The following is a 26,045-nucleotide window of genomic DNA, read 5'->3' on the forward strand; positions in this document are numbered from 1 at the left end:
CCGGCACATTTATTTATTTATGAAGTTATTTAGGCAATTTCAGTCCTGCAGATAGAACAGGAAGCAGGAAACGGCAGGGAGATTCCAGATGGCATCTCTGCACAGAAATAACATCCACTTCAATGGGTCTTAAGATATTGTTGAAAGGTAACACCCTGGGATGAATATAAATGTTTTTAATTATAAAAAACCTACAGAATATGTTGCTTTAATTCACTTCCAAACTTCTAGCAATGGAGACGATGCTTGGGTGCAATCGAAAGAAAGGCAGAAAGAAATGTAGAAATACCTTCTGTCTCGCAGTGTTTATCCTCTAAAGCAAAAATGTACTACAGCCCAACACAACCTTATGGGAAGGTGCAATAATTGCACGACTAAAGCTGCTCTGCTCTGCAGCTGTGTGGGGAAGCAAAGAAAGATAGCCACTTTTGGCTACATGTGGGAAAAGAGTTTTCAATGACATGTATTACAAGTATTGTTGCATAAATTAACTTACTAATGGAAAAATGACCACCCTCTGATGCTCGACCCACCTCTCCGTGCTCCCTGGTCCTTCCCTTCGGTGTGTCCTCAGGCAAGAAGTACAGTCTGACGCTGGCCAGCAGATGGCGTCGCGCCTGATCCTCCCAAAGTAAGGTCACCTGCACATGAAGAAGAAAAGCAGCGCTTTGTTACAATGTGACGGCAGAATGTGTTTTGTCCAACAAGAATTTAATAATAAATTATTCTTTGGTAAATGGGCAAATGTGGAAAGCGTTCAAGCTGACAATCAGCCCTTTAATGTCTCCCCTTTCAGTGTGAATTTGGAAACCTGACAGGGACTGAAAGCAGAAAGGACAACAAACAGAAGTAAATAAGAAAGACAAACAGTCATCCCGGACAAAGACACCAGACTCGGTTGAATGAGCTGAAGTGGAGCTGATTTTGCAGGTCTGGAGGTCAAACGTGACTCTTCCACCAAACTTTTTGTTTGGTTTTATTGAGTCATCCAGAGGGAATGTGAGTGGCTGAAACACCTGTGTGCCCGTCAGTAATACCTGAGTGGGGATTCAGTGAATCAGAGTAAGACTACTATGTTTATTAAAATTTGTATTAGCTTTAGTTAAAATACTGTTAAATGATGCTAACACTCTGTGTCATTGTGTGTTAAAACAATAGTAAGTGGTTTCCAGGATAAAGCCTCATGAATTTCCAGGAATCCTATGAAAATGTGTCTTTTTTTTAAGTTTTTTTTTTTAAGATCCACCATAAGTAGATGGTAGGGTTGAACTGAGCCTTAATGACCTAAATGTCTGATTGAATAATTGTTTTGTTTTTTTTTCTTGTTAGGTTGAGAATAAGAATAACATCACAGAAATCACAGATGAAGAACAAATTTTGCAAATCACTGGAAAACTGTTGCAGGTAAAGCATGTTTATTCACCCCTGGCAAGAAACATATTTTGCCAGTCAGCAATTTTATTTTGTAGAAAAATCCAAATTGCAGGTTTAATAACTTAACTTTTTTTTTAAACAAACAAAACATGGATAAAGCTGCAGTAATCACTGGCAAGCAATTACACAAATATATGTTAATGGGGACATTTTGAATCATCTTGTAATATGCTTTTCTAAAACATTTACCTGTGGAAGTCTAAATATGTAAATTAATCTGCAGTTAAAAGAGAGTTCTTGCATTCCTGGGAAAACTGTTGGACCTGTGAAAAATGGCCTCAACAAGAGGCTGTCAGCTGAAATAGCAAAAAGGAATATGAAACTTCTTCAATAGGGTGATTCATCATGGGGTTTGGAACAAGATGTGGGTTGCTTCCTCCCAGTTGATGATATGAGGCTACATGTCAGGTAAAAGACCAAAGGACCAAGTCTTGTCCTCTGCAGTAAATGCAGATAGATGGGTTTATGAGATGTTTGATTATTTTTCCTCAAGCGGTTTGGGGATGGAGTTATTTTCAGGAGGATAATGTATCTTGCTACAGAGGGGACAATGTTCAAACTTTCCTCGGGAGACATATAAAGTTAACAATATGGACAGTAAACAGTCTGGATCTCAGACTGAAAATTTATGGTGAAAATTAAAAAAAGATGGTCCCCTACAGGGCTCCATGCTGAAAGCTGGCCTGACAACTGCTACACAGGAGAGCCAAAACCTGCCAGTTCAAGAATTTTGTTTTTCCATTACTGAAACCTTTGACTCAAAGAATTCAAGGTGCCACAAGTAATTACTATTATTAAACATTCTATATTTTTGCCCCTATTTGGTCTGAAAAAATATCCATCAATGTAAATGTTTTTCTTAAAAAAAATTTAGATTAAAAATAAAAATAAAAAAAAAATAATCACAAAACCATAATGTTAGCTGTTAAAGTAGTTTGACGTCACATCTGTATTTAATTATGTTTTTTTACATTAAAAAACAGCTGACTGAGCATCATAGAGAGTCATAAGTCCATATTTTCATAGCTAATTACAAATACAATTTCAGGTGCGATATAAAGTCTAAGTGGAGGAATGAGATTAAGCAAATTACAATGCTACAAATGTCTGTTTTTTTGTGCATGAACTGGAAATAATGTGACCGTTAGTGCTCTACTACTACTACTACTACTACTACGCCTTAGAGTCAAATGAGAGCCATTCAAAATTTGGCAGAACTTTTCACTTTCATTGTTGATGAAAAAGTTTACAATTGACATTAAGAAAGCAAGTTTGCATAACAGCTGGATGTAAAGTTAGACAATGCATGATGCAAGTTTAAAGTAACTAAAAATAAATTTTTGCAGCTCATATAATAATGTGTGTAGTTACTACTGACCCAGAAAAAGATTTTGAACTAGTGTCCGACCGATCAGCCTTTTTTTTACGATTATTTCGATCACCGATTAGGGGGAAATCAAAAAGACCGATAGCCGATATCAGCCGATACGATTATTACCCTTTTTTACCTTTTTGGGAGAAAACAAATTTCAATACAAGAATTCATTTAAATGAATGGTGAGCAATTTATTGCTTTAACTAGGAAGGACAGCAATATTCACTTCGCACGACTCACACATCAAAAGTGCAAATTATGGAACATCAAACAAAACAAGCAGCATTTCAGTTATTAAAAATAACATTAAGTGAATTTTCTCTTTACATAAAATAAAAAAGCTGCCTATAAAAAATAAATTAAGAGGAATAACAGCCTCAATTTTAGAACAGTCAGGCACAATACTCCCAATTCCCAGACCCAAACCACAGCAAGTGCCTACTTGGAGGTAGTAACAGTAAGCTAACTAGTACACATGACAAACAACCAAACAGTACAGGTTGTGAAAATGGCTACACACAGGTTGTTTTTTTAAGTGCAAATATTTATTTAAGTTTACTTAAGTTTGAGCATGTTGAACATTCTTAATACAAAAAGAAAATGCAGTATTTCAGTAAATTTCTTAATTTTTCTTTAAAAAAGAAAAAAAAAAAAAATCGAAATTATTTATTTTCGATTTTTTTGGGGGGGCCGATACCGATTATTAATAAAATTATGAATATCGAATTCGATAATCGGCCACGGCCGATTATCGGTCGCCCACTATTTTGAACATTGACGTAACCTTTATAGTGACAGAGTAAAACCTTTGGTTATTGGAATATATTTTTTTGGATCAATAAATGGGTGACAAACTAATGGACTAAATCACTGGCATGTATATGAGGGTGCTCCTGATTCATCATAACCCCATAAAATATCTCAAATATTAAACCGCATCTAAATTAGTTGAAAAGTTTTCATCACCCTTTTAAACAAGATATGCATTTGTAACTACAACATTTACTTTCATCTTTAACATTTTAATTTTTTCTTTGCTCATGTTCACAATAGTTTGCAAATTTATAACATTTCAAATTACAACAAATCCTGTTTCTTCACAGACCCAAGTTTTTGTCGGCTTTCCCTCTGCCCCTATCTAAATTTCTACATTAGTAGTATTAGTCTAAATGTGTGTTGGGGAGTGTACGCATAAGTGAATGTGTGTATGTACAGGATGTATGTGTGTGCATGACCACGCCTCTTTGAAAATGTTTTGTTGGTGGGGATAGCTAGCTTTTTTTTTTTTTTTTTAATACACATTTTTCCTGTCACTTGTATTGTTCTAATCCCCTAAAGTCCTGTAAAGCACAAGTCTGATTAAAAAGTCCTCTAAAAATAAGTCTTACTGAGAAAAATCCAAGGTTATAAATGCAAGAAGATTGTTTGTTGTAGAAAATACCAATGCACTGCTTGTTTTATGACATGATAAAAGAAAATTAAGCGTGACCATAGTTGGAGTTTTTGATAGTTGTTGTATTATTAATACCCTACAAACATACAACTGTTGACTATGTGATTTAGTTCAGTGTTAATTCTGCAGAAACCAAAATAAATGCTTAATTTAATGCTCCAAATCATGTGATTCTAGGCTGTTGGATCTGTTTTGTTTATGAATGCTTTCCCACCGGGAGGACTACACCAGAGTTTGCCAGTTGATTTAGATCCAGACCACTTTTTTGTGGGTCTCAGCCTTGTTGTTTTGATCTGCATTCAGCGCATACAGGACAAAACAAAACTGGACCAAGTAGAGAAACAAATTCAAGTTTGTTTTAAACTGACTAAAGCATCCAGATGTAAAAGCGCCTTAAGCACAACCCATGATTCAGTAGCTTTTAGAATCCCATCTAGCACCTTTGACTTTAAATAATCATTTTGCTCGTAATGGGACCAGTAAAAATGTCTAAAGCAGCTCAGCATTCAAACACAGAACAGAATATTGTTAAAAGCCCATGTTTTAACAGATAAGTGGAAAATCTCATAGGAAGAAAAACAATATGGTCAAAGCTGATGCAACAACCTGCTACATACATGCTCAGTCAGGAGCATTCACTATACACTACAATCAATAATACCATTAAAAATACATCAACACAAGTCTTACTGCTTACAACCCAAATTGACTAAATTCAGCCTTGCTGTGGGATGCAGACTCAATAGAAAACAATATTAACCATCTATAGATCATGTTGGTAGGCAGCAGAGCAGCAATGTGACCCATTTAAGATTCGATCTGCAGATTGGGTTATTCAAAAGGGGCACTACAACAGTTTTCACAAAAGGCTCTGTTCTGTCATAACTGCTGGCCTTACACAGAAAAGAGGCTTATAATTCTTTTTTGAAATTATCTTTTAACCTCTGAAGACAGAATGTAAAAATTGTGATTGAAGAAATTAGTTATGGGAGGTTCAGTTTTCTGTGCAACTAGTCACTTGGAATTGTTTTCGCTCCATTTTCAACATTGAAACTGTGAGCTGTTTTAAATCCACTTCAAAAAAATCTACTTAACGTTTAGGCACGTTTGTTTATTGATTGTATTAGGATTAATCAGATAGAAAGAAAAACTGAGGAGCTTCAATAACAACTGCAGCGACGAATCATTGAAAGTTGCAACTATTTGCTGGGTCAAGTATAGCTGCATTACCCGACTGCCTCCATTCTCCTGAATATTGCCAATATCTATTCTATATTTCTGTGACTGATCAACAGTCTAAGCAGAATAAAGTTTATTCTACATCATGTATGTTCAACCAACTAATATGTTTGGTAATGTAGTGTTGTCAAAGTCCACAGAGCTTGAGGTGAAGTACTCGTTTTCACGTAAAACTAAATATCCTACTGACAAGTGAACAGTAAGTAAGAAACAATCTTTTAAAAAGAATATGTAAGAATACGAACATGCAAAGAAGAGGATACTTAAAGGGGACCTATTATGGCATCTAATCCCTATTTTAAACAGGCCTTCAATGTCTTAAAAACAAGCTTTTGATTGTTTTTGCTAAATAAATTAGAAATTCAGCCTCTGAGCCATGTCTTTATCATCCCATTCTCTAACCTCATTATCTATGCGGGATTCTGAGTGGGCGGGGCTATGATAATGAGGCTCTGTGCTGATTGGCTGCCTGAATGACGCGATATACCGCTACGAAAAAATGGCGGAAGCTCCGGCCGGCGGAGTTACACCGTGTCATAACTGCATGCGATGCGAGCAAGTGTCAGCGACAAAATCTATTCCATTGCTGTATTTTCTATTGGACTGTCCTAACTAGCCGCACCGCTGCAGCGCGACGCGGCACGCCGTTTTGAGCTGGCCGTTTCCTGCCGCTCGCGTTGAAAGCCGGTTGAAAGCGCTGTAGGAAACGGTCATGGATGAGGAACGGCTGATCCAGTTAGTTGAAATGAGAAGTTATCTCTATGATTAGAGGTGGGTGCAATTCATCGATGTGTCGATGCATCGCGATGCGTCACGTGACGATTTAGAATCGATTAATTAAAAAAAAAAAAAAAAAAAAAATTTAAATTATTATTTTATTTTTTTTAAGTTATCCTATCCAGATTCCAGACTGAATAAGCTGCTGAATCATTTCATTTTCAAGAATGCACATTTCTTATTGTTCACTTAAAATATGGCAGATATGTTTACACTAAATAAATTTGATGGAAGTACATATCTTGTTTACTTGAATTAATGAACTCATTAAATCCAGGGCTTGACCGTTTTCAGTGTTTTCCGCCAATAGAGGGCGCTCTCATGCAAGTGCAGCTTTCCCTGGTCAAAGTTAAGTAAGTCAAAGAGCAAATGTTTACATAGTCATAAAATACGTTATTTTGTGTCTTTGAAAAATACATGTCAAATGTTCAAAAAACCTTGTTATTTACTTAATGAGTGTTGTTAGAGGAACTGAGTTAATTGATTGGCTATTTATTTACAAATGTAGCCACAGATGAAGACAAAATCAATCTTGTATGGAAAAAAGCATTAAAAATCACAATAATCGAAGAATCGTGGCACCAATAATCGAATCGAAAATCGTTATAATCGAAGAATCGAAGAATCGAAGAATCGAAGCTCCAATAATCGAAATCGAATCGAATCGTGAGGTACCCTTGTTTGCACACCCCTATCTATGATACCTCCTCATTTCACTACAAAAACCTCAATAAAGTGGCAGCTGGCTGGAGGGAGATGGACAGAGCGTGCGATGTCACGCAATGCGATGCGATAGTCGGACGCTCGCATGCAGTTACACGGTTTTATAGTTGTGGGCGTGGTTTGCATTTTGGTTACGTAACGAAAATCAGCAGAATCTGAACGGCTCGTAGATCCACATCACACTGGATGGCTCATGCGGGCGGCTGTACAGACACTGCAGAATTTGGTTGCTTTCCTCCTTCTGAGTTGGCAGGCTGAGGGGAGACCACTTTATATATGTTAAAGCAAGAAAAAACGTGTTTTTCATAATAGGTCCCCTTTAAAATAACAGTTTAGAAAATGTATATTCATCAAGTACTTTCAATTTACATTAATAATTTACAGTCAAGTTAAATGAATTCATGTCCCTCTTCATCAGATTTGGAAATAGATCCAAGTCCTTTAGAAACACATCGAAAACGATCAAGCGAAGCATAAAATGTAGCTGTAGATATGTTTCCATATGAATGACTCATTTCTATTGAGACAATAGCTTACTTATGGTAGCTTTTGTTTTCTGTTTACTTTGAATCATTCAGTTTTATATCAAACGTTGCAAAGTTTCCATTGCAAGTTGCAGTTTATGATTACTCATAACATTCTTACTTTTATATTTTTTTTCCATTTCAATGCTCGTCTCTAGAAGTTTTGTTTTGCTTTGTAACACACTTGAACAATGCTCCATAAATGAAGACAAACTGAGCCAACTTTTCGGCCCACTTCAAAGTCTTATCAAGCTCCTACATGTTCTTCACTGATGGCAGGGCTGAGATAAAAGCTAAAAACAAAAATGCACAATACAATATACAAGTACATTTGTTGTTTTCTTCTGCTAGTCATTTTACATTCTGTGCATGTCATTACTTTTACAGTTTCATTTTCATGAGAATTATCAGGGAGGTTGCCCCCGATAGATGGCACTCTTGTGGTCGCCGACATTAAGGTCCACCTGTGTTAGAGTTATACTGGCTTTTAACAATGACTTAAAAGATCAATGGACTGAGAAAATTCATAACTCTTCAGTCGAAACACTGTTTTATAGTTTCAGGAAATCAGAGTGGTAAATGCACAGAGACGTTTTTACATAGTGAAGTGAGTTTAGTGAAATACTAATTAGTTACAGCTCGTTTCCTAAAAAACGATTAACTTGGTCATTGAAATGCAGAAATGAGACTGAATGGCTTGAGTCCTTCAATAAATAAAATAAAAAAGCAACAACTGTTTTTTTTTTCTCCCTTCACCACCAACCAATTGTAAACCAAGCACTTAAAAGGCTATTACCTTTTGCACAATACAGAGTGACGGAGCTATAACAGTACAGTCAGGGCTCCAGACTGCGACCAAATGCTCGCATTTTGCGACCAAAATTTGAGTATGTGCGACTGAATTTCATGTCCACTCGCACACGTGCGACCAGTAAATTTGCCAGTGTTTTTTTTTTTTTTAACACGTTAAACGTGGAAGGGGTGCGTCAATGAACCCCCATATTTGCAGGCCAATGAGTGTGAAAGGGAATGAGTTGGGGGATCTATTTATTTATTTATTTTTTTCGTTTAATTTCACCAGCTGGTATTACGCCCGGACCACATTTAATGCGACACAACGCGCTGCGCCGCGCACATAAAGTTAGAAGAAAGAGACAGCGGATATGTTTGGTTTTAGTAACATCATGCTCAGGCAATGAGTCTGCAATGGCCCAGACGGGAGACACATGTAGCTCAGTGCTTAACTTTTATTTTTAATCCACTCTATATTCTTCTGGTTGTTCTCCGATATGCCTGAATTATGGTTCCGCCTTAAATCGACGCAGAGCCTACGCCGTAGCCTACGGCGTAGGCTCTGCGTTGTTGTAACGCGGAACCATAAATCAACCTTCACCCGGTACATACATAGGTTTCTCTAAACATCTGTCCCCGCTACAGTTTTAACTAAAAGAAAATGTGCTCCAATACAGCAGGTCTCATAATTTTATTTTGAACACTGCCAAAACTCTAACTTAAAACGTAACTAGAACTTAAAATTTGCTTGACACAAATGAAAGTTAAATTTTAACACGTGTGAAAAACACCTAACCTTTTAAGTGATGTGTGTTATCAGGTGTAATGGCATTTTTAGGTTAGAAATAAGAATATTTCTTGGTAAGATCCTTAGTTTTTTGAGTGAAGGCAGTGAATTTGGTCAACTGGTGTAAGTTCAGGGTTTTAGTAAAGACACAAGTAGGGAAATGTTATTGGCCAGTACCCCCAATATTTGTACATTTGTACTGTGTTTAACAGTTACATTCATGGCTGAAAGGTTACTAAGCACTTTGTTACCAAGCACTTTATCATGTGAATGTATGTTTTTTTTATATATAATGACAGCAATGGTGCTGTCAGTTTACTTTATGTTGCGGCATCTTTAAAAGTGCACAATAAAATGTAACACTGCATTTGAAACAGCACATTGTGGTAATTCATTAATCTATTATGAAATACGTATTACTAATACACTGAAATGTAGTAGAAATGTAAAAATTTGGTTAGCGTGTCGATAAACGATGTGCGCTCCTAAAATTTCTGATTGTGCCCCTAAAAATTTTCAGTTAGGGGCTACTGTGCTCCTAGTGAAAAAAGTTAGTCTGGAGTCCTGGAGCTGATGGAGTCAGTAGGATGTCTTACCTCAGCGATGCACACGGGATCCTGCGGTCCACATCGGATGAAGTAAAACTCCCCGAGCTTCCACACTTGCAGCGGCCCATCAGGCTCAGCTTTGCTGCTCACCGACTTGTAGAAGGCGTAGCTGCCTCGCTGACAGGAGGGAGCACCCAACCACTATGAGAGCGAGAAAGGACAGCAAATGGACACCAATGAGGAAGCGTTAACATGGATCAGACTGTTCAGCATTTAAGAAAATCAATAGGATGACCACATCAGAATAAAACCTACTTAAACCTATTCAGGACATTGATGCAACTTGTGTGGACAGGAAAATGTCTGAAAATCTCCACATTCCTTCTCAGATCATCTCCAAGAGCCAAACTGTCATCTTTAAGGCTTGAATGTTTTCAGTTGCTCATTTATTTCCTTGGCTGTCTTGACGAACCAAATATTTGCATGATGAAGAGTGAAAACACAGACTCTGCAACATGGAGGAATGAGGACTGATGCACTCGCCACTAAAAATTCAAAAATTGTCAACAATTTCACATCACAATGCTGCCAAAATAATATTGCTTCACACTGAGATATAAAAAACCCTCACTTCAATTTCCAAGGGAAATGATGCAGAATCCAAATTCATTTATTTGAAATGCAGAGATATTGCACTGACAACAAAAAAATAGAGCAGAGATAAAACACATTGTGTCATGTAAAACTAATTTTCAAATATACAATTTTGAATTTAGACCTCCGTACAAATTGGCACTGCTGCAATAACAATAAAAATACCTTTGATGACAAAAAATGGAAAACGAAATGCCAGGATGTATCCCCTGTACTTTTTGAAGGCCTGTTTAAAACATAAATTCTGCAGAACCTTTCCATGACATTGTCACCTATGACGATAAAGTTGCATTATCTTGCAGTTAGGCAACATTTTCACATGCACGAACACTCAGAGCAGGATATTGTCATATATCAGAGAACACAGAGGGGAAGTGTTAAAAATTAACTAACTGTTGAACTGAAACAGGCATCTGTTCTCTCAAACTGACTAATAATTTTTGCCATTACAATTAGCTTCAAAAAGCAAAAAAAGAAAAACAGGGAAAAATGAACACTGGTAAGAAGAGAAAAAGACTGATTTGAAAAGCATGTAGACCCTTGTGCACTGCAAAATGGTATAAGGAAATAATGAAAAATGCCATCAATCTATTTGCTTGTTTGTTTACTATACAAAACACACACAAAAAAACAGAAAACCAAATAAAACAATCCTCTGTTTATTTCACAAAATCTTTGGAACACCGCCCACACAACAAGACGAGCCTACTCTTGTTTAAAGAAACTCATTCAAAACTGCGCCTTTCAGATACGACGCGGTGTGTGTGTATGTGTATAATATATATATATATATATATATATATATATATATATACACATATACACACACACACACACACACACACACACTCTGAGAGTGAAGACTTATCAATATCAAGAGAAAAGCTCTGGTGCATTAAGAAATATCTGACAACCTGGGCTTAAAATGTACATGTAGTGGTAAGATCATACCATTTCTACTTCTAAATTCTACATAAAATGTTGTTTCAGGCTGATCAGCTCCCCCACCCAGCCCCATAGTGCACCAGTATTTGAAGTCTTGGGGTGTCTCTCTGCAGCAGGGTGTGAAACTTCTCACTCAGCCTGAAAACAGTATAACACTGTCCTGGACAAGGACAATTATTTTAAACTCTGCCAACTCCAGTCCATGTTTGAAGATAGGACACACACATACGCGCACGCACACCTTATCTCCTCCCCCTCTGCAATAGACCACATCTATAGTTGGAGCTAACTTAGCTTCTGTTTCACCTGTTTCAACAATAAAAAAGAAAAAAATGTTTTAACTAAATTCCTTTTTGAAAATGTGCTTTTTATATTTTATGGATTTATTTGGTTATAAAAACAGAAAAACCAAAGAAATACCAATACACTGATTCTGCAGCACACTATTATTTTATCAAGAATAGTTTAAAAGACAAGATTTGAGCTTGACAGGAAAGATAGAAATTTTGTGAACAGCTTTAGGGATCTTCAGAAAAAAACAAACAAACACACACGAGTTTCTGCAGCGCTTCCTGTTTAATGTGTGCTGCAACAAAACAATTCTAGCAAATAAATTACTTTTCCTTATTGCAGCCGCTTTGACTTGCCTTTGTCGTTTCTTTTTTCTTAAATCATAGGTTTTGAGTAGGCATGAGGATGGATGACAATCTGCACCTCTACGCCTGAAGTCAAAGTCTTCAGTCAGAAAATGGAGGGATTATGCACTGAAGTTGGGAGTGAGGTACGGCCTCAAGTGGAAGAACTCAAGTATGTCAGGATGTTGTTTATGAGTGGAGGTGAAACACATTGGGACACTGACTGGCAGACACATGTCGATGCAGATACTGCACTCGTCGTCTGTTCCGAGGAAAACCGAGTTACGGAGGTTGATCTATGTCCCAACCCTTAACTATGGTCATGAACACTGGGTAGAGACTAAAGGATTGAGATTGCAAAGATCAGTTGAAGTGGTAGAAAGCAGATTAATTAATACATTTCTCTTTTCTCAGTTGCTTCTTGCTAGTGATAGCCACAGCTATCATACTAGACATACCACGAGAGTTCATTTCACCCTGCCCAAACCTAAAACCGATGCACTAAAAAGAACAGTAATGCACAGGGCAGTTACTTACTGGAATATACTTCCAGAAGATCTTATTTCAACTAGTGGCAGAGTTTGCTTCAAGAGGAGACTAAGAAAGGAAGTTCAAAAGAAACTGGTTGTTTTAGATTGTGCAGCTTATTGATTTAATTGAGTTAGGTGTTATATAAATAAACATATTTTCTTGTTCTGCATTTAATTTCAATTCTTAGTATTTTATTTTGCTGAAGTTTTGTGACGTTTCCGGTTATTTTCACTATTTTAAATTTTCTTCTATTGAAATAGGTTTTTTTGTTTTTGTTTTTGTATTTGCCTCATTTAGTATGCACTTATTTATCTTTAGTTGTACTTGGATTTATCTTTAATCTATCTGTTTTTGGTTGTAATTTGTTATTTGTTTTTTTGGTTTTGTTTTTTTCATTTAGGAAAATTCATTTTCTTTTTTTCATTTGCTTATTATTTTTATTTGTTTTTGTTTTTTTGTCTTGGTTTTCTTTTTAGATGTTATTATTTGTACTTGTTATCTACTTTGTTTTATTCTGTTTAACTAACATTTTATATTGTACTGTAAAAGTTTTATAGAAATGTATATTTGTACTGTTGGACCCCAGGAAGAATAGTGGCTGCTGAGGCATCAACTAATGAGGATCTGAAATAAATAAATAAATAAATAAATAAATAAATAAATAAATAAATGGAGAGAATTTTATAAGATGATGCCACACCATCAATGGAACGTTGTCAGTTTCTTTCACAAGATGGCATGGAGATTTAATCAAACGAGCAAAATAAAATAAAGTTAGCATGACAAAGATGCACACAATAGTCATTTTAATGTGAGAATATCTGCTTAAATGTAACTAGTTACGCTTAATCTTAAGTGCAGCCTTAGAAAATAAACAATGCTTCAAATCCTTCTGTGTTTACTTTAAAATATCCAGTAGACAGATGTGTTACTCTAAAATGGATGCAAAGAAAAACATGCATGTATATCTTCTATATCCAACTCCTACATATAAATACTTCTATGATTTTTGACTGAATGCTGACAATGACCTCAGGGGCATTTTTTGCTACTGACAAGTCAACCATTTTGGGTTTAAGTAAACAGACTTTTAAAATCACATCATGACGCAGTATTTTAGACTCCTTTAGCCTTAAAAAGAGTCCCTGTGTTTATTTTTCAGCATGATGGATTCTAAAGTAATCGCATAGCTTAATGTAGCATTAACGAATGTTTATTAATAAAAGGTTTGTGCTGTTGGCAGTTTTCTGTAAGAGGTTTTTCTTTCCTTTCCCCCCAAAAACTTACAAACATCACTCAGGAAAAAAATTATTTTCTATTGACATTGTCTTTGTTTAATCTGCAGCTCAGTTTGCATGCAGCTTCCTGTGTGTTTGCTCTCTGAGAACGATGAGGAGCACCTTAGTCGCCTTACTTCACAGGCAGAGACTGCTCACTGTTTGTGGGTGTTTACATGACTGGAACAATAAATCAAGCACACCTCAGGTGGGTTCTCACATCTGAAAGCCAACACCATTTCTTCTGCTGCTGCTGGGCGAATAAACCTGCAGCCTTGATTTCACAGTTTTATACGGAAAGGTGTAAAGGCTTCACCATCAAGTTCCAACAATTCTTCTAAAATTATTTAATACATTAAAAAACTTAAAGTTTTGATTCAGGTTAAATCATTAGTTTATCTTTGTTAAGACTGTGAGTGAGATGTATTTATCTGCTTAAGTGGCACTTTAAGTTCGTAGGAATGACAATCAATACAAATTCACTGAGACACAGTGACCTTCAGCCTACAATCACCAGATAATTGTGGAAACTTTTCATTGAAACTATGCCAATCCCCAATGAACGCCTTTAAAATAACCCAAGACAAATTAACATTAAAAAAACCATACATTCATAAATAAATGTATGTCACTCCATAACAAAGAAAAAGGACATAAGCAATAATCTTAAAGAATTGATCTTTTGCTGCCCATTAACCCAGAAAGGGTTAAAAACCCATTTCCAAACAATTTGGAGTCCTTCAACTCACAGTGAAAAAGATGATCTCCAAGCAGAAAAGAATTTCAAGACAGCTACCAATCCTCCCAGGAACTAACAAGTTCCTCTCAAGGTCAGACTGTTCAATGTTCAGAGAATTTGCTTAAAAAAATATTTAGAACAAATTAGAGCTTCATCTCAGGCTCTGTAAGCCTCTGTTCTCATATCAAATGTTAACATTATTGACAGTACAGTAAGTAAAGGACTAAACGAGAACAGTAGGAGTGGAAGAAGAAGAGGAGAAAGCTTCTCTGAAAACAACATGCCAGCTTGGTTTAGGCTGCAAAGTCACAACTCAACACACCACTAGGATTCTGGAACAATCTCTTTGGACAGGATCATGGTGGCTGAACACCAAACATAGAATACTAGCATAAATAATAGGGGCGGGTTAAAAATATCGATATATCGATATTTTATCGATATGCATGTGTAGGAACGATTATCGATACATAAATCCAAGTATCGATTTAAAAAAAAAAAAAAATGTAATCCTGATTTTTTCCCCCATTTTATCCCCCAGTGCTCCTACCTAAGTAAGTCCTGGGCATTGCTCCATCTACCAACCCCGGGAGGCCCTGCACTGAGCTCAAGTCTCCTCCATACTTGAGGAGTGAGCAGGCTGCTTCTTTTCACCAGGCAGGGTGGGGTTCTTCTGGCCGGACGTGGCGCGTGGAAAGATCATGTTATTCCCTTATTGTAACCAGAATATCGATATCGAATCGTATCGTAAATCGTATCGTCTTGGGACCTAGTGTATCGGAATCGTATCGTATCGGGAGGTCAGTGATGATACCCAGCTCTAATAAATAACTAATCAACAATGAAGCACAGTGGAAGAGGACTGGTGAAGACCTGGGTCCTCATTTATAAAGTTTGCTTGCGCACAAAACAGGGCTTGAAAGATGCGCACGCCACCTTCTACGCAAAGGTTGGGATTAAAAAAAAAAAAAAACTAACTGAAAAATGTGTGTATCTCTACGCCAACCCTGACCCTGGCGCATGAACATTTTGAAGATATGGGGAACTGGCGACGCAGGCGGTAAGGTGGTGAAATGAAGCCAGATTCATGTCATACTTTTAATGTCATCACATATCAGATGTATAGATCCATGTACACTCAAGCCGAGTTGTCCTAACTCCGCGAATCGTCCTACCCGTAGGATGAAATGATATACTTCTCTGCCGAAAATACTACCGTACGATCCCAGTTTCTTTTATCTCAGTTTCTTTTTTTTCAAAGGCTTTTTCATGCAAATAGACGAGTTAACAGCAGGAAGTCAGAATGTGCTTCACATAGATCTATGTGTACGACGCTTTGGCGGAAGAAACAAAAACGTCAAATCACGCTTCCACATAGATATTGGCAGGTAGGATGATTTGACAGATGAAAATACCCTGTCAGATCACGCTTCCACATAGATAAATGTTGATGTCTATGTGGAAGCGTGATTTGACGGGGTATTTTCATCTGTCAAATTATCCTACCTGCACGGTGTGTCCGCGGTGCAGGACACGCCGTGCCGGTGTCGTGCCAAAAAGCGATTGCCTGCCAGAATCTGATTTCTACCCTGAAAATGGGTCTTTTTACCTGCCAAAAATTGATTGAAGGCCAAATACAATTAATGAAAGGTTGTTTCTACCTAAATATGATTTGATCTCATTCTTGAGCTTCATAATCTGAAAATCTGACGTTTCAGCGCTATCACTCAACGGGCTGCTGTGCATGCTCCCGCGGCCAGAAATCAGATTCTGGCAGGCAACTCACTCGCTTTATTTTTGTTAGTGACGCCATTACTGTGACCACCAAATAATGTCGTTTTCCTGGCCTCCACCTCATCCACAACATCTCGATCTCAGTCTCCGAAAAATTTCGCTTTCTGGTCTTCCCTGCCATGATTTTTGAGTTAAAACCCCGTTGATCGGCAGGTTCATTTATATGCAAATACAGTCACCAGGTGCATTGCATTGACCATTCTTGGTAAAAAGTGGGCGTGTAGAGGGCGGGATATGAGGCGAATTCACGTGCGCAACCTTCCAGCTGGAATGTGATTTATAAAGCGAACATTGCGTGCAGGTGTGCGTGCACACGGTTTTATAAATCCGGATTTTTTTTGTGCACGCCATTTTCGGCTTTTGGGTACACGTGCACTTTTAGTATGAATTCTACACACTCTTATATATGAGGCCCCTGGACATCTTGCAGTCATTGAGTCAAAAGTGAGACGATCTGACACAGCTAAAGCTTGGATGAAATGGGGTCACGCAGCCGGACGTTGAGCTCAAACACAACAGCAATTGTACAAGAGAATGACTTAAGAAGAAAAGAATCACAGATGTGTGTGTGTGTGGGGTAGGGTCATTAAGAGTTATCAATAAATGAATCCATGAAAACCTCAATTAACTGAAACAAATTCCTCCACATCAATGACTACGTTTACATGCAGTCAATAACCCTTTTCTAACCGGAATATTAGCAATAACCCGGTAGCGCACGGCCATGTAAACACCAATAACCCTTTAGCAATTGCAATGCAATTTGTTTTCCACAATTTGTATTTATGACTTTTCTTCTGTATTTTTAGGAACTCTTTAATAAAAAAAATTATTATAGTGTGTATTGTTATTCTGAGGGTGTAATAATGTAATAATAATAATGTAATGTAATAATGTTAACACCTATTAAAAGGACAAGATGAGTTCTTAAAAATTGTAAAACTAAAATGTATAGGGGTGAAATGTCTTTTTAGAGAGTGAATATAGCTGAATGCCCTTTCTTTTCCCTTTTGATTTAGTTTAATAACTGTGTAATAAAAGTAGCACAGATTCAGCAGTGGAGCAAATTCCAGTACACTACCAGCGTATGAATTAGCAGATCTTACAGTAACTAAAATTGTCATTGCACTTTCTTGGATTTGTCATTATTAAAAACTTAATCCAACATCATTTAGATGGCGAGAGGCTTGACTTAAATTATTCTGATTCAGTTTTCTGATATTGCTATTTTTTTTTTAGCTCCTCAATTTTCTTACACTCACAACTTGTTTTCAACCAAATTTTTAAAGCAAACAAAATACAACCAGGTAACCACAGCAACAGTCACTCACAATGTGTGCTGGCCCACACAAGATAACGGCTTGATCCCATCACATAACACAGCACGACAAACTTTATGACTCAATTTTTTTCTCCTGTCAACAAATCCTATGAGAGAAACAAAATACAAAAGTTTGTCAAGTTCTCTAGTTTGCAGTTCCTACTGGAGATGTAAATCCATACAAAACAGCATGTTGAAAAAAATAAGGACAAAGCACAGACACTGGTTTATGCTGAACATGTCTGATATGATGGTCTTGTTTTAGCAGCTCAATACTAGAACAACAGCAGCCATGGAAATGCTGCCGCTGCCTGATGCTAAATCCATCATGCTGCTTCTCTCTGATCTCCTATTTGGAGCTGGAAACCAATGAAAAGTGGGGGGGGCAGTGGTTGTATGAAACATGATATGTAGCCGCACAGCTGTAACATACAAGCAGCAAATAACCTGATATCTGAAATTCATATTTCAACAGACCAAATTTCTAATTGACTCAATGTTCATGTTGCCTGATAATCTCCAAATAAATCCTGTCATTAAATAGCGGCAGGCCATGTGATGAATGTTCAAGACTTTCTAAAACCCAGTTTCAGATGTTCAAATGAGCCGATCCACACAATCAAAAGCCAGAGATATAATTTCAGAGCTGAAACTCATGGCTGATTGTCACAAACAAGGGCAAATAATCTGCTCCAATTTGATTTCATTATTGATTGTTTAAGGCCCTTTCATGCAATGTATTTGACTTGCGCTGGATCTATCATACATTTCTATCATTTTTTCTTCATTATTTAAATGTCTAAAGTGTTCCCTTCCCATTTAATCCCTTTTGATCTTTTAACAGAACTATCATGAGGTGCTTAGACTCTAATGTCTGAAAAACTGGATTTTGATGAGTATTAAGATTAGCCCGTCATCACAGAATTTTTATTTATTTATTTTTATTTATTTCGTGCATGGTGGTCAATCTACACACCCATGACCGAAAAGGAGCAGGATGAAGACAAGTCTTATTTTACCTGCCCCTTATTCAATACCAAAACAAAAAGAACAGTCAATGTAACCAATATTTATTTATATGTAGCCTATTCATGATCATATAATGATCATATAAATAATATATATCATATATAATAAACAAAGAATCACTGTGAATACATGTTTGTTTTTTCATAATAATCACTGATTTAATGGCAGGTACTATAAATCCATAAATGGATTCGTCTACGATCGTATACTATACAAACCAAATTTTTGGCATATAGAAATAAAAACGTTCAAAAATTGTCACATTTGTGCTTCAAGATCTAATAGTCTCCCTGATCTGAGAGCAAAAATAACTACACATTGTAAAATATAGAAAAATGTATGTTCTGACGAATATAAAGTCAAGGTAACAATTTACAAAAGAAGCCAATGTTCGAAATCCAGAACAAAGCAAATTAAGAGGTTTGAATAGAAATCTTTATACTTGTTAGACAATAGTTGCTTTAAATAGTTTCTTTAACTCGCTCCCTTTTCCTCCCTCCTGCTGTGGAAGTATGGGGGTTTGGAGAGGCCTTCAGGGTACAAATTAAACTTTAAAAGTTTGAATCTACCCAAATGGTAAGGAGTGCTTTACCACAGCAGTCAAAATAAAGACATGAGTGAGGCAAATTTTACATGGAAAGATCAATAGCCCCTCATCCTCTCACCCCAAGGGGAAAACAAGTTATAATAACCTCCCCTCAACAAGAATATCTGCAGCAAAAAATGTTTGGAAACTATTTTAAATAACAGACATTTTCATTTCCATACACACAGTTTCAAATCAGATTTAAAGTTTGAGAACAATTCAGCATACTGACCTATTATTGCAGCTCTGCTATCCAAAATGTAGTACAGTGGCAGTTTTAACAAAGTTATTTCCATATTAAGTGCACAGAAATAAATCAGGCAGAGGTCACATTCACCAAGCTTATTACCCACATGAAATAAAAGACCCAGTGTATAGACTGAGGGTGTGGCCACCATGCAGCTGCTATCCATTTACTCAAGACAGAAGATTCACAAAATAAAATGCATATAATTTATTTCCTCTGCTTCTGCACCAGAAATAGCCAGCAGGGGTATGTGTTCTTTAACTGTAGCTTCTCAGCAGCAACCAGTCATTCCTGTTAGTCTTGTAGCTGCTGCAACACCTGAATGCAGTCTGCCTGTTGCCCTTAAACATTTTAAATGAAGAATATTCTCAGATTTTCACTCCTGTGCTAACAGTTCTCAACCCCCCTCCCTCTGCATACCCTCCCCCATCCGCCCAATACCCATAACCCACCACAGGCAGCCCTCCCCCCACCCGTCACAGCTCTGCAGACCAGCTGCAGTAGGCCCGGATCAATTTTTAGAAAGATACAGAATAAATGTCAAAGCAAAACAGATCATATCAGCCATATATGAAGTTGCATAGCAATATTAATAACGCTACAATTTCAAAAAGCCGCTGCAGAGCATGCTGCAGTGGCATAATGTTTAATTATGTCACTGTGGGGTATCGGAGACACATTTAAGGCCCTGTGGGAAAAATAAGCACACCAAAAGCACTAATGAGAATCAACAGCCAAAGAGGAGAGCTCACTGTCTGTTTCCCCGAGTCCCCACAGGAACATCACAGTTGTATGAGAGGACTATTATTACAATGCAAGTCAAGATTAAAAAAAAATAAAAAATACCTGCGAAACAGACAAGGTCAAAGCAACTCTATATTCAGCTCCAGGAACTGAAACTGCAGAGCTGCGGGAGATTAAATGAAACGCAGAGTCCCTATGGAAATATTACAGCACTATTAAAACGACATATGGACAAAACACATTTAAGATGACCACATAAAACACACGGAACAAATAGAACATTATGGCTGTGAAGTTATTGATCAGTTTATCAGATACTAAAATACTCAAAAGAAAATCATGAGATGTTCAGCATAAATTCACTCTAAAAGTTTTGAATTAACATTAAATATGTCAGTAAGCCAAACGACTACAGAGGACTTTAAAGTAACACTTCATACCAGGTATGAAACATTTTACACATTTAATCAAACCAAAGTTGGGATTCAATTAAAAGCCAGGCCTCTTATAAGAGCCGTAGGGCAGATGAGGGAGGGATGCATGCTTGTCATTATAATGTGCATGTCAGAGATGAGTTTTATGCCTTTGCCACTTTTAACTAATCAATTAATGATAAGCTCATGCTGTATTAAAAATGTGTTGTTCTGAATTAAGATTGATGACAGAGTGATGCATTACATTCCAATGGCGCCATTTTACTTATTTGTGAGCCACATTAGATTTGTCTGTTCTGCTGCTGATATGACGTGCATGTACATATTCAACAGTAGAAGATTTGCTAAGAAAAAGGAGATGTTTTATCCAATTAAATTCAGGGGGGGTTCATTTCACAGGGTGCAGGAACACACAAGTGTGTAGGTTGTTTTTTTTGCATGTTTGTCTTTATGTTCATTCAGTTTCCTGGCAGAAAGAGCGGGCCCTCACTGAAATCAGGTTGAAAGTTTTCAGTGTTTTTAAAGGGAGGTATTGCAGAGAAGAAACTAAGCAAAACAAACAAAAACAAAAAAAAAACTGAACATTTCTTTCACATATTTGTTGAGATTATGTTATTTTTATAGGAACAAATAAGATTCTGGTCAACAAAGGGTGTTTTGTTTGTATTAGCCCCTATAGAATAAAATGATAAATCTAACCACAATTAGATTAAAAACAAACTGGCACTTTAAGCTGCTTTATTATGATAACAACACCATTGTTTACCATTGCCATAAAATGTACTGTAAAATTTACATTACAGATATTTTTGAATACCATTAATGCAAACTGTGAAGATTGCATGTTGGGATGGGAAACCCTTTTATGAGAATTTGTTATCTACATTTACCACCATTGATATTAGGCTAGCTTTAGTTTAGATTTACTGAAAAACTGGTTAAAAAAAAAAAAAAAAAAAAAAAGAATTTTCAAAAAAAGTGAAAGACCAAAATAAACCCTAGTGATAGGGCTGGGCGATATATCGAGATTTTAATATATATTGATATATTTTCAAACGCGATATGGTACAAGACAATATCGTTTATATCGATTATTAAAAAAAAAAAAAAATCTTTATGATTTTGATATAGCTTATTTTGTGACAAATTGACTTGAATGTTTTATTTGAGATTTGCACAAATGTTTTGTTATTTGCACAACTGTCAACCTCAGTGGAAAAGTCTGCCTGTTACTGTCTACATTGTATTAATTGCACAGTGTATTTTAATTTAATTGTTATGCAGGAAAGGGATATTTGTTTTATTTTATTCAAGAAGCATTTTTATTCTATATATGCAGGCAGTTTATTTTTATTTCATTTGTTTTATACATTTTGATATTGTGCAGACCTCTGTTAATGAAGGTACCTGTGTGACATTTGGCACGAGGCTTTGTATTAAAACTGACTGTTTTTTTAAGGGTTTGCCTCAGAAAAAATTAGGCTAACAGAGATGCTATGCTATAATGCTTTGGGGGAAACCCCAATTATGGCACAGAAAAAATATCGATATATATCGAGTATCACCATTCAGCTAGAAAATATTGAGATATGACTTTTGGTCCATATCGCCCAGCCCTACCTAGTCATAAACCGAACTGGGTCAAGTAACATAATAAACAACATGGTTCCATAGACAGGATTGGATTGATAAGGACTACTTCTCTCCCAAATTTCTGTTTTCTTAATTGACTTCCATTCATATAAAGTTTACTACAATTTTTCTATTTAATGAAAAACAGGTAACAATACAAATGTGCAAAACAAAAACGCATACAGGTACAGGACAAGAGGGGACACTAGAAAACAAACAGGGCGGCACCGGTCCGGATGGCTGAGCCAGAGCAGAGTTACATATATTCGTTTGGTAGTTTTTTTGTTTTTTTGTTTCCTTTTCCCCTTTAATTTGCTTTTTAATTCGGTATGTTTCATATTCTCACATTTTCCTCTTATTATAAGTTCTCAATTTCCCCCTCCCCTTCCTTCTAGCTGTCCCTTACTTTGGGCCACCATCAGACCCGTGGGAGGCGGCCAGGCCGATGGAAATCAGCTCCTTTGTGAAGCAGATCCCTGCCCTACAGGCGGGTTGATTCACCTCTGGGCTGTAGAGCAGCTATTCAGGTTGGGGATGGGTCCGCTGACTTATTAATACATAGCCGTCCCAACCCAGTCCCATCCGCCAGTCCCCACTCCCCCAAACCCCAAGGCCTTACTGGAACATTTATCAAGTGATACCAATATTATGAGGGTTTACTTTTCAGCAAAAAATGTGCAGTAAAGGAATGTTGCTGCAATTTATCAGATTTTTATTGGTTGTATTCAAGGATAACCATCAGCCTTTTACAGGAAAGGCAAATGTGATATTAGTTACAACTATTTATATAAACTATATGACCTTCAGAAATATAACTTAAAGACTGATGACTGCAAAGAAAAAACATAATAAAAATGTTTAAATAGTGAGACATTAGGAGAATTTTAAACAAGACCAGAAAACAGCAAATGATAAGGTCACTGCTGAGCTCTGCAGACACAATATCACCCCAACACAGCTACAACAAAAACACATTTAAAGAATCAATCAAATTATGACCCCAAGTAAAACAACTTGTTAAAGCTGAAGTAAACTAATTTATATTTCAAGTTTTTTTTTTTTCTACAAAAGCAACAAACCAAAAGTATGAGCTTCTCTTTAGACATGAGCTCAGTTTGTCTGTTATTGACTTCCTCCTCTGAGCTCTAATTATTCACACATATGTGAACAGACTCAAAAATCAATGAAAGCTAGACAACAAAGTGAGGTTGGTTTATCAAGTAGCTCAAACATAACAAACTGGAGCCAAAATTTTGCATTTTTTTCTCGGCAGAAAGAATAAATTGGCAATTGATTGATATATAAATTGCTTTGTTGTCCAAAAATATAGACAGTTGTAGTTGATTATCAAAAATATGGACAATTATTGAAGCTCTAAGATTAGTTTGACCTGTAATCAATACAAAAATGTAATATTATTTCAATAGTTTTTGAGAAAAAATAGCTAATTAAATTGTATGCGGATTCACTTCCTGTCTGTGATCTGACCAATCTGTCATTAAAGTATCTAAATCATAGTTGTTGTTGCTGTCATCCCCCTAACTTTAGTCATCTGATGTTTTATATGATATACATAAATAAACTCTGAATCAATTATTTTGTACTTACATTTTATTGCTTCATGACTGCCAATTTACTTTGTGTACACAATTATAATTCAATTTTTTTAGATATAAAAAAAACCCCAGAAAACGTTCTTATTTGCAGTATTTCAAAAACTGCATTCATGATTTATGATCTCATAAGTAATTAAGAAATATACTGTACTGTAGTTATAAGCTGAAAAAACAATGACGATGACTAAAATAAAGTGGAATACATTCAGTATTAAAGACTAAAGATGTAGTTTAAACCCCAGAATGAGCAGTATGTACACATTTAACCTAATTATAGTGAGAATACACGATAAATACTGGCATTAAGCAAGGATACCACATCATAAACATACTATTATGCAGTATTGCAGTGTTGTATGGATATCAGAAAGCTCCTGTCTGCTTTTTTTTTTTTTTTTTTTTTTTTTTTTGTGGGGCCTGGGGGAGGGCCAGCTACAGCATTGCTCCAGCCTAGTGGCAGGCAGGAAAATAAAAGCCACATAATATAATCTGAGCAGTGAGAGGCAGCTCTCTGTCTAAAACACACAGTCACATACACACACAGTCACACACACAGGAATTTAAGATGGAAACCCTTAATCTGCACCATGCCTGCGTCAGTTCTCGTGATATTTCTGAGAATAAGGCAGTGAGATTTTTTTAAACAGTTTTCAGTACAAGGAGGAAGAGGAAGAGAGCGAGAGAGGGAGAGAGAGAGAGAGAGAAAGGGCAGAATATTAATAAAATGTATCCTGCTTTCTTTGCACAGTAAATAAACAAAATCCAAACACACAGCCAACATTTTTGACCTTGGGTATATGCTGATTTTCAAAAAATAAAAAGCTTACAAGACCCTTTCTGAGGAATGCAACAAGACTCCCATTGATGCAATAAATGAATATTAAAAAGAGGTTATAAAAATATACATCCACAGTTGGAATATTAAATATTCCCCACGCCACACATGGAGAATTTCAGTCCAATTAAATGAGTTATTTATTTTTTCGAGTGCAGCTCATATTTTGGCCTAGTTGTATGTCCTCTGGATGTATCCTGGGTTTAAAGCAGGACTAATCTTAGCTATTTCAAGTCAAAAAACTCCACATTTCCCCTTTCACACAATAAATACATTCCTCCTTAAACTGTGCCAATTACTGCTGGAGACAAAATGTCGGGGAGGGGGATTTGATAATAATATCAATATGCTTCCTATTATCAGGAACTGCTGCTCCACCTAGTTCCATGTCGAAATACTTCAATCTTAAATATTACGTCGATGAAATTATTTTTCCAAAATGGACAAACGACGACGCGGCGACACGATGGGTTTCTCTCTTTTTTTTTTTTTTCTTTTTTGGGGGAGAAAATTTTACACGAGCTGAAAAGTTTCCTGACATTTTCAGACAATCAAAGGGTCGAAAAAATTAAATTTTATTCTGCTAATATGGTGTTGTGGGTGGGGGTTGGTAGCCTGGGGGGAAGACGAGACTGTCGACACGACACACACAAAGAAATTAATCATTAACATGGCGAAATATTAGAAATATTAAACTGGTATTCAGCGACTAAAGACTCTGAAATGAGCCGAGGAGCAACAGCACACTATTTACCCCCCGAAATATAAAAATAACAGCGGATTATTTTTCACCTCCCGGTAGAGAAGAAAAAAAAGTTAAGCCTGGCTGAATAAAGTTGTAATTGCAGTCAGAGCAACTCTCGCCGCCTGGATATGGGAAAACAATCAATACGACATGGCCAAACTAAATGATATTAAACGCGAGATTTGACTCCAATTTACGGTGACACACAGATAAAATATTACTCCGTCAACAGGTCCGAAAATTACCAGGTACAGGCGGCTCAAATCGACATTTATTTGGAAATTATATCGGCATTACCTGTATTGCATTGTGCTCCATTGCAGTCCTGCATTCCCTCTCACTGAGGCCCCTCTCCGGTTACACCGCCGGGACTCGCCGACACACAAACAAACGCACCACAAAGAGGAAGGGTAATTTTTTTTTTTTTTTTTTGCTTGCTTTCTTTTTTTTTTTTTTTTTTTCTTAATTAGACAGGATCTAGGTGTGGCCAAAGTTTGCCACAGAGTACAACTTAATGCTAAAGTCACATTTAAAGGGGGAGTTGTGGCATCTTTTCTTCAGTAATGTGACGTATTTCCGACTGAAATGGAATACGAGGGCGGGGTTTAACTACGGCAGAGGATGAAATC

At 36.6% G+C, this 26,045-nt stretch overlaps 1 protein-coding gene across 1 annotated transcript in view; it reads right to left on the minus strand.

The window, feature by feature from the left end:
* Positions 1 to 25,831, minus strand: part of zgc:77151 (uncharacterized protein LOC337153 homolog) — a 49,238-nt gene extending 23,407 nt beyond the window's left edge. Inside the window, exons 1-3 of the mRNA XM_061739158.1 lie at positions 25,714 to 25,831; positions 9,701 to 9,853; positions 534 to 641 (exon numbers count right to left, since the gene is read on the minus strand). Coding sequence (XP_061595142.1) covers positions 534 to 641; positions 9,701 to 9,853; positions 25,714 to 25,734 — 282 coding nt within the window. The 5' untranslated portion in view covers positions 25,735 to 25,831. The remainder of the gene's footprint in view (positions 1 to 533; positions 642 to 9,700; positions 9,854 to 25,713) is intronic.
* Between the last annotated feature and the right edge of the window lie 214 nt (positions 25,832 to 26,045).

The sequence above is a fragment of the Cololabis saira genome, chromosome 14 (genome assembly GCF_033807715.1).
Source record: "Cololabis saira isolate AMF1-May2022 chromosome 14, fColSai1.1, whole genome shotgun sequence".
NCBI classification, from domain to species: Eukaryota; Metazoa; Chordata; class Actinopteri; order Beloniformes; family Belonidae; genus Cololabis; species Cololabis saira.